The sequence below is a fragment of the Petaurus breviceps genome, unplaced genomic scaffold, assembly GCF_028583685.1.
Source record: "Petaurus breviceps papuanus isolate PSGF00001 unplaced genomic scaffold, PetGlider_PUasm1.0 76, whole genome shotgun sequence".
NCBI lineage: Eukaryota > Metazoa > Chordata > Mammalia > Diprotodontia > Petauridae > Petaurus > Petaurus breviceps.
The window spans coordinates 50,040,500-50,049,619 of NW_027186473.1; the positions used below are offsets into that span (position 1 = coordinate 50,040,500).

Below are 9,120 nucleotides of genomic sequence, written 5' to 3' on the forward strand. Positions count from 1 at the left end.
GGGGGGGGGGGGTAGTCGCATGCGCACTCTCACCCAGGGCCCGACCTGCCGCTGTCCAATCGGCTGAGAGCCGTTAGAAACCGAGGGAGACAGAAAGACTCACAACCCAAATACCCTGATGTCTCTTCTGCACAAGGCACCCGCCGCGTCAAGGTGCGTGGGGCTAAGCTTCGAGACTGAGGCAGTAGCGGAGGTTGCACAAAAGAACGAAGGGAGGAGAGCAGGGAGGATTACGGGCTGGTTGGCAGCTGCTCCAGCTGTTCATTCCATCGGGGGCCGGGAACCAGAGTCAGTCAGTGTCGAGGGACGGGCGGGAACCTGGTACTTGGGTTGGGAAGAGAGAGCTGGGTGAGAGCTAACAGTTAATTGTGGAAGAGAGGGAAAGCCCATCTCTATTGATAATCCAAGCCTGGCTCCAGAGGCAACTTCACTGCAGAGTTTCTTCCTACTTGGGTAGAGGGAAGGGGGGTGGGGGTGGGGAGGGGGGCACGGGGAACCTACAGAAGGGGACTGGTGGCAATCGCCTAGGGCATTTCCCAGCGGCATTGGTGCTTTCTTGGGAAACGGGGAGGGGCCTGGGGTAGGGTGAGAAGTGGGGAGATCGGGGTGGGTGGGGGTGGGAGTCAGGGAGGGGGCCAACCCAGAAGCATTGGGATCAAGAGCGCAGGCGGAGAAAGAGGAGGAGAAAGGAGGAGGCAGTCGGTGGTAGTGTTGGTGACAGAGAAGGCGGGGGTTGAGGGTGGGGGTTGGGGGGGGGGGGAGAAAGAGAGAGACCCAGAGCCCAGAGGGAGAAAAGGAGGGAGAAAGGGGAAAAGGAACAAACCTTGTAGGAACTTGACAAGGAAGAGAGGAGGAGGGGGAGCGAGGGGGAAACCGAGGGGGAGCTAGGGAAGTATAACATCGCGGCCGGCCCGAGGCTTGGGGGGCAGTTGCGAGAGGAAAGGGCTGAAGCCAGAGCAGAGCGGAGTCTGGGAGAACTAAGAGGCAGCGGCAGCCGCAGGAGCGGAGTCGACCCACGCTGCCCCAAGGCGACACCCAGGTCTCCAAGCGGAGCCTGCTGTCCTCCACCCGAACTTTTCCCTTGTCTCTCCCTGCTCCGGGCATCGTCGGCGGGTCCTGGTGGCGGGTGCTTGCTCTCCGGGGCGGCCGGGAAGATGATGATGATGTCTCTGAACAGCAAGCAGGCTTTCAGCATGCCTCACGGCGGCAGCCTGCACGTTGAGCCCAAGTATTCCGCGCTGCACTCCGCTTCTCCCTGTACCTCTTCCTCCGCGGCGCCCTCGTCCAGCTCTCCTAGCAATACCAGTAGCGGGGGCGGCGGTGGAAGCAGCGGGGGCCGGAGTAGCAGTAGCGGCAGCAGCGGCAGCAGCGGCGGAGGCGGCGGCGGCGGGGGCAGCGGGGGCGGCGGAGGTTCCGAGGCGATGAGGCGATCTTGTCTTCCCACCCCACCGGTATGTATTCTGCATAATCACCGCTTAAAGGCACGTTTTGACAGCCCCCTTTATCTGCTTGATGTTTTTTTCATGTCTGCACAGCAAATCACCCCACACCTCCAATTTTTCCCCCCTCGCTCTCTTTCTCTCCTTCTCTCTCTCTCTCTTCTCCTCACCCTCAACTTATGTATTCAGTGGATCTGGTCTTTCATATTAATTTTTATGACCTGGGATGTTGCCTCTCTGTGTGCGCTGTGTTGTGTTGGGTGTTGTGTAGTCTCTCTGCGCTCTCTTTACCTCCTCCACTCTCCGTTTTTCTCTCCCCACTCCCCCTTCTTTCTCTCTCACTCGCTCTTTTTTTTTTAAACCAGGATTTCCTTTTTTTTTTTTTTTTTTCTTTCTTAACCTTCCGGAGATGGTTTAGTTGGGCTGGCTGGCTGGCGGCATCGGGCGGTCAGGCGGGAACACTAGCGGAGGTGGTGTGGGAAGGAGAGCCCAATTCCCTGTAGTCAGTAATGTGTGCCTTCTACTTGCAATTACAGAGCAACATCTTCGGTGGTTTGGATGAGAGCTTGCTGGCCCGCGCGGAAGCTTTGGCGGCTGTGGACATCGTCTCGCAGACCAAAAGCCACCATCACCACGCGCCCCATCACAGCCCCTTCAAGCCAGACGCCACTTACCACACTATGAACACCATCCCATGCACGTCCTCTGCGTCGTCGTCTTCCGTGCCCATCTCGCACCCTTCTGCCCTGTCGGGCACCCACCACCACCACCACCACCATCACCACCACCACCACCAACCGCACCAAGCGCTGGAGGGAGAGCTTTTGGATCACATCACGCCGGGGCTGGCTCTGGGGGCCATGACGGGGCCCGACGGATCAGTGGTGTCCACGCCCGCCCACGCCCCACACATGGCCACCATGAATCCTATGCACCAGGCAGCTCTCAGCATGGCCCACGCACACGGGCTTCCCTCACACATGGGCTGTATGAGCGACGTGGACGCAGACCCGCGGGACTTGGAAGCGTTCGCCGAGCGCTTCAAGCAGCGACGCATCAAGCTGGGGGTGACCCAAGCGGACGTGGGTTCCGCGCTGGCCAACCTCAAGATCCCCGGGGTGGGCTCGCTGAGCCAGAGCACCATCTGTAGGTTTGAATCCCTAACCCTATCCCACAACAACATGATCGCCCTCAAGCCCATCCTCCAGGCTTGGCTAGAAGAGGCAGAGAAGTCCCATCGAGAAAAGCTCACCAAACCCGAGCTATTCAATGGGGCTGAGAAGAAGAGGAAGCGCACGTCCATAGCTGCTCCTGAGAAGCGTTCCCTCGAAGCCTATTTCGCCATCCAGCCTCGCCCCTCCTCTGAGAAAATTGCCGCCATTGCAGAGAAACTCGACCTTAAGAAAAACGTGGTGCGGGTCTGGTTCTGCAACCAGAGGCAGAAACAGAAAAGGATGAAATATTCGGCTGGGATTTGAAAGCCCCTCGATCTCTCTTGGGACTCTTTCCCTTTCTCCGGTCTCCGTTTCTTCCTCTCTCCACCTCACTCCTCCCCATCTTTTCCCTTCTTACTTGTCGACAAGAAATTATTTCAGTGTCTGATTCCACCAGAGAGAGAAAAAGAGAAAGAGTTATTGAATAAGCCTGGTGAAACTAGGGGTGGGGGGAGATTAAGAAAGAGGAAAAAAAGAAAGCCAGACTTGAATTTTCAAGTTTTAACTATGTTTTCCCTCTCCACATCCCCTAGAAAGGCACCCTGCTCTTTCAAGTACTCTGACATTGACTGAAGGCAGATATAAAATCATTTTTAAAAGACTGAAGAACGTCCAAGTAAGATTTGTTTTTATTCTTAAAGACATTACCCATGTTCGAGTTAAAAAGTACACTTTGCAGCTATTTTTCGGAAAATTAAAATTGTCAGGACTGAAACTTTAAACTAGAGTTTGACCCCTAACATGATAGAGACATCTCGAAAGTATTTTGATTTAAAAAAAAGAGAGATGGCAGATTTTCCTGCATTTACACTGTATATTATATATAATATATTTTTACTGTGGTTATTATTCTCGTTCTATGAAGTGTTAATGCTTAGGAAAGGAGTTGCCCACTGTGTTCACTGATCTTTAAAAGCTATTATTAGATTACTGCCAAACAATCCTCTGTAAACTATTCATTTATGTCTCTGGCAACTTAATTTGTGCTCATTCTGATTAATTAAACTTCTTTAATCTGAGTCTGGTTAAAAAAAAAAGCAAAGGGAAAATGTAGATAGTGAACACCAGAAAAGTTTTAAGTTTGAAGACTTTTGTAGAATTCCTAAAGCTACTGTCTTCTACAATATTCCTTTTGGCCCACCTGTAAATTCTCACTCTGAACTAAGATTGTTTCTCCTTTGTTTTTCCTGGCAGTGTTCTTATTTGTGACTCGTTGACACTCTGTAATAGATGTCCTCCGTTATTTGTATAGACCTGATTCACTGTCCAAAGTATTGTTTACTTCCTTACATATTTAATGGGGATTCCCATCTTGTCCCTACCCCCCACCCCCCACAGGCACAAGCACACAGACACTCCTCTAAAGCTGAAAAGAAATTAAGGTTGGCTTGGTTTTCCTCCTCGTGTTTGTTCTTCTAGATTTCAAGACTATTTCACAATGTTTCAACCTCCCAGTTCTATTTTGTTTATTCTTTTTTTTTTTTTTTTACATTATGAAGATTCCTCCCCTCCCCAACCCCTTTGGAGCTTTGTTTGTAGAAAAGCCAAATTTTAATCGTTAGAGGGACAGTGCACTGCTTGTAAATTCACATTGTTTGGTACAATTATTTTGAAACAACAACTACAACAAAATAAGGTACACAACTTCTAGTACCTTAGGTATTGTAAATATTTCATTCAAAATGATGCACACATAGATATATTCTTACAGATTTCGCTGTACTGCTGTTATAATGGAGGCTTTCTGAAGTCTTCAATTCTGTATATGAGCCGGTTTTATTGTTTTTGTTAATAGGAGGCTTATTTAATATAGTCATGTATTAAGTTATTTTCAATGTTGTTGAATTGTCTTTCATCGAGGAAAAGATTTTAATGTTTTATTGGAAAAGTATGCTGTTTTTTTCATTAAAATATACTATTGAAATTAAATTGCTTTAAAATGTTAAGTTGTTGATTTAATCATTAATTTGGTTCCTTTTTTGTGGAAGTGCTTGGAAAACTAACACGACAATTTTGATGCCTTTTTTTCCCCTGGAGGGATAGTTATTTTAGGTCCAGGTAGAATCGTGGTTTTGTAGCAATAAATAAACTGAATTTATTACTGCCTCTTTAAAACAGAATTCTACTGCTTAGCGTATTTGAGATCCTCTCTTTCTACCAGAATAATATGAGGCTTTGGCTCCAAATACAAGTATTTTCCTTCACCTGCCTCCTCCACACCCCCAATAAGGCATCTAGGAGTTGCTTGTAAATGGAAAATCTTGGGTGAACATTTCCTAATCATCTTTCCTTTCTGCCCCTCCCCTCTCCAGTGCTTAGAGAGGAAGCCAACTGGAGAGGCTGGGAGGTGACTGCTCAGATTTCTTCAGAGCAATGCCAGGGGACCGGGTGTGGCTAGAACTGAAGCTCTGGGTGCTTTAGATATAGAATAGGACCCTCCAGCAGCTACCTACCATTTGACAGTTCTTAAAGAGTAGACTGGTGCCAAGCTGGAGGGGAATGAGGCTGGGTTGGAAAGACTTCCCTCCTTCCTTCATCTTTCCCCCCTTTCTTCATCTTTCCCTCCTTTATAGCCCTTCTCGTCACACTTAAAGAAGCTAGCTGGTCTGGGACAGGGTGGGGTGGTGGATTAGAGAGAAGGGGAAAACAAGAGGTGGGAAGAGAGATATTTAAAAGATGATTCTGTTATGCCACCTGCTGTGATGAGTGGAGTCCCTGGAGCTGGCAGAGGTCTCTCCAAGGCAGAGCAGAGACAAAGAAGTTCTTTCTCTGACCCCAATCTTTTGCTCAACAGTGAAACGAACCTCAATTTAATAATTTTCAGGGTCTCTCAAATTATAGAGTTATAAATGATGTAGCTTTAAAAACACTTTATTAAGAAGGCTCTGAGTTGGAGTTTAATATTATTGATAGAAAAATTGTAATTGTACAAAATAACAATTATATTTTACAGTTCAAGTAAGAGGAGACCAATGGGTTTGGTCTCCTTATGCTCCCCCAGCCTCCCCACCCTTGATGACTATGCTTTATCTAACCCATGCTCTCCTGTAAAGTGAGACTCCCTCAAGGTGTTTTTAATGTCAATGACTAAATGGAGGAATGCCAGATTACCCCACTCAAAATCATTTTAGTAATTCAGACTGTAGATAAATGCTGGAGCATGCTTTACAGATGTGACAAACCCCATTATGGATAGAGAGTGGGAGGATAAAGGAGGAAAATGGTTATTCTTGACAAAAAAGGGAAGGGATGAACCCTCCAAATTAAAAAAAAATATGAGAAACATTTAACATTCATGAGTTAGTCTGAGTTGGGGGCAAGGAAAAAGGACGGAAGAAAAGGAAAGAATTACTACAACTTTGCTAAGTTTAGAAGGAAGTAACAGGGTGTTTATTTCATTCTACTTTCTGAGAGCTGAAATCCTTCACCTTCGTTTAGTCTCACTCTCTTCTCTATTCCTACCCTTCTCAATTTACTGCTCAATCTTACTGAGTCGAGGCTTGCGTTCAGCACCATGGACAGAGCACCAAGTCTAGCCAAGCCACTTTTTTTTTTTTAAGTTGCAAACCTTGTTTGTCCTCCTAGGGAGTAGTACTTATCCCAGAGTGGAGAAACTCAAGAGTTTCTCCTTCAAAAGGAAATTATTCCTTCATACAGAGGAGGATAGGCTTCCCAAATTAGAATGAAAATGTTCTTCAACATAACACCCAATTCTCCCCAGGCCAGTGTTACTAAAAGTGTACTTATTTGGTTAAGGGAGAGGGGGAGGGGAAGGTGGGGAAGGAGGTAGTGTGTGCATGTGTGTGGATACTCTATTTTATAAAAAAAGACATCACATTTTTATCAAAAGAAGAATCCAGCTAACAAGTAGCAATGGAGAAATGTGTTGAATAGGAGGAGAAGGTAGAATTGGTGATAACAATATTGCTTTCCTCGAATTTTTTTCTAATATATTTTGGAACTTGCAATAAACTTTACACATCCATGGTTGTAATAATGAGTAAAGTGAAAAAACATTCAGCAGTTGGGATAGCAGCATGTCCTTTGCCCTGATTCACCAAGGGTTTCTTTGTGTCTTGTGTTGTCTGGTTTGTTTTTTTCCCCATGTTACATATACAGGGTGTTATATTTCTTCCCCCTTAAATGTATTTTTACTTTCAAGAAAGACATTGTTTACCCCCTTATTAATTAAACATGCTTAATGGCCTCTAATACATTTTCCTGCTCTACTATGATCTTATAATTCTATGAGTATGGTGGGTTTTGTGGGGAAATACATAGAGCCAAATAAAACCATTTCTTTCAAGTACTCTTTTTAGCAAAAAATAAAATAAAAAGGGGGGGGGAGTGGGAAGAGAAATCCAAGTGAAGGTAAAAGATGTGGAGAGTAACGGTTGGGACAGGGTAAGGAAATTAAAGTAAAAAGAGGGAGGGAGAAAAGCACCAATTGTGTGTAAATGGTTGAGGTAGACCCTGGTGACCCAGAGACTGTCTGAAAATACTTAAAACAGGAACTGATTATATGATAAGATGGAATGTTACTGTCACATCAGCCCTATCAGTAGGCATTTATACGACTCATTTTCTAGTTATTCTCCAAGCCATACTACTAGAAGATCATATTTATTATGTGGAAAGGAGATGTTTGTATGAGTAGACTCATATACGTATACTGGCATTGTAGGCTTGGAAGTTCACCCGCAAGTGATTTATTTTAAACAACAGAACAGACTAAAAATCAAGCTGTTTCCTGTGATTCTATTCACCACGATCATGTGGATACAAACGGAAAAAAATTGACAGCCTGGAAGAGTGGTTTCAACTGCTACATGAAAACACTATATCTCAGTTAAAACACTATATCCCCCACTTAGATGTTTTGTTTGTACATTATGTCACTGATATTTTACCCACCTAGGGATACAGTTCTTTATTTAGACAAATCTCACTGAAAGATTTCTTAAGGTATATATAGAAATCTAAGGGTGCCAATGAGATGCTCAAAAGTAACAAACCATATAACACATTCTAGTTTTCTCTAGCAATTACATTTTCTCAATGTGTAACACATGACCAAGGCTTTCCCTATTAGGAACAAGGCCTGAGAATCCAGTTTACAAAACCTCTGTCTAAACCCCTCTCCCCTCTCATTTTACATAAAACAGCACTATCAATTTTCTTTTTAAATATAATTCTTCTACTTAGTCCACTTGGAAAACTCTTTATGATGTGGTAGTGGTGGAGAGTATGGAACTTTAACAACTCCCTTTATTTTCTTTGAAACCTATTTTTCAGAAGATCGGTAGACTAACTTCTCAATTATCTTTTTCGAAGAAATTCAGATATTTCTACACAGCGTAGAATTAAAAGCACTGAAAAGAAGCCTTTAACATTCTTAACTGAAATACTCTTTATCTCACTTGGAAAATAATACTAACAGGAAGGAAGGAAACAGAGATAAAGAACGAAGAAATGAAAGAGAGGACAAGAAAAGGAGAAAAGAAAGAGAGGATGGAAGAAAAAGAAGGCAGGAAAGAAAGAAAAAGAAGGAATGAAGGAAAGAAAAGGAAGGAAGGAAAGAGAAGGCATATTGATATTTTCATTTGCTCTTCCAATGGCAACAGCAGCAGCAACAGGAGAGGAAAAAAAAATCAGCATAGTATTCTAATATGGCAAACAGGGAGAACAAGATTCCCTCATAATGAGGATAATTAGACCGACCAGAAGAGCCAAATTTGTCAATAGGAGAGTGAATACGTTGCAACAGGAGAGAAATCTTGAAACTTCTTCCGCTTTTCCCCTTTAAATGAGCCATTCCCAGTACTGAAAGGCTATTATGGGAGAATTAATAAATTACACAGCGAATTATTAAATCCAGATAATTACAAGGAATAAGTAAGTAATCATTAGTTATCTCAGCTAATTACTGTGGGTCAGAGCGAGCCGGAATGTGAAATCCTCCTCGGGAATTGAAATTAACTTTGCACAGCTAGGCTCTCTGCTTGACATCCCCAGTCTGTGGCCACATGGCAGCTCCCCTGTGAGCCAGTCTTTCTATTTAACTTGGAGAGAATGGAAATAAAATTAAGTGGCGACGTGATAATAGGGAGCTGCTTAGAAAGAAAATTCTGTGCCTTTTATTTTGTACCTTTAATGCCCTCAAGACGAAAAGCTTTCCTTAAAAAAAAAATTTTTTTTAACGTCCTCATTGGCATGAATTCTTTCTTGCCTCCCTCTCTCTGTCTCTGTCTCCCTCTCCCCCTCTCTCTATCTCTCTCTCTCTCTCTCTCTCTCTCTCACACACACACACACTTCTCACACCTACATCCACTAAGTCCTAAACCGTTTGGTCTAATATAGATTAATTGCACAAAATGAAGATAGATTCGAAGAACAAACGTTTTGGCTGGTGTATCTCTGTGTGTGTGTGTATGTGTGTGTGTGTGTGTGTGTGTGTGTGTGTGTGT

General features: G+C 44.5%; 1 protein-coding gene across 1 annotated transcript; it reads left to right on the forward strand.

Annotated features, from left to right (window-relative positions):
- The first annotated feature begins 1,154 nt into the window (after positions 1 to 1,154).
- On the forward strand, positions 1,155 to 2,917 carry POU4F2 (POU class 4 homeobox 2). The gene is made up of 2 exons (XM_069105065.1): positions 1,155 to 1,451; positions 1,976 to 2,917. The coding sequence occupies exons 1-2, from the start codon at positions 1,155 to 1,157 to the stop codon at positions 2,915 to 2,917; spliced, it is 1,239 nt and encodes a 412-aa protein (XP_068961166.1).
- Positions 2,918 to 9,120: the final 6,203 nt, after the last annotated feature.

Excerpts from the sequence above, each read along its gene's own strand:
- POU4F2 (XM_069105065.1), top strand. The coding sequence starts at position 1,155 with ATGATGATGATGTCTCTGAACAGCAAGCAGGCTTTCAGCATGCCTCAC. Across the intron at positions 1,452-1,975 it reads CTTGTCTTCCCACCCCACCG|AGCAACATCTTCGGTGGTTT; the intron begins GTATGTATTCTG and ends TTGCAATTACAG.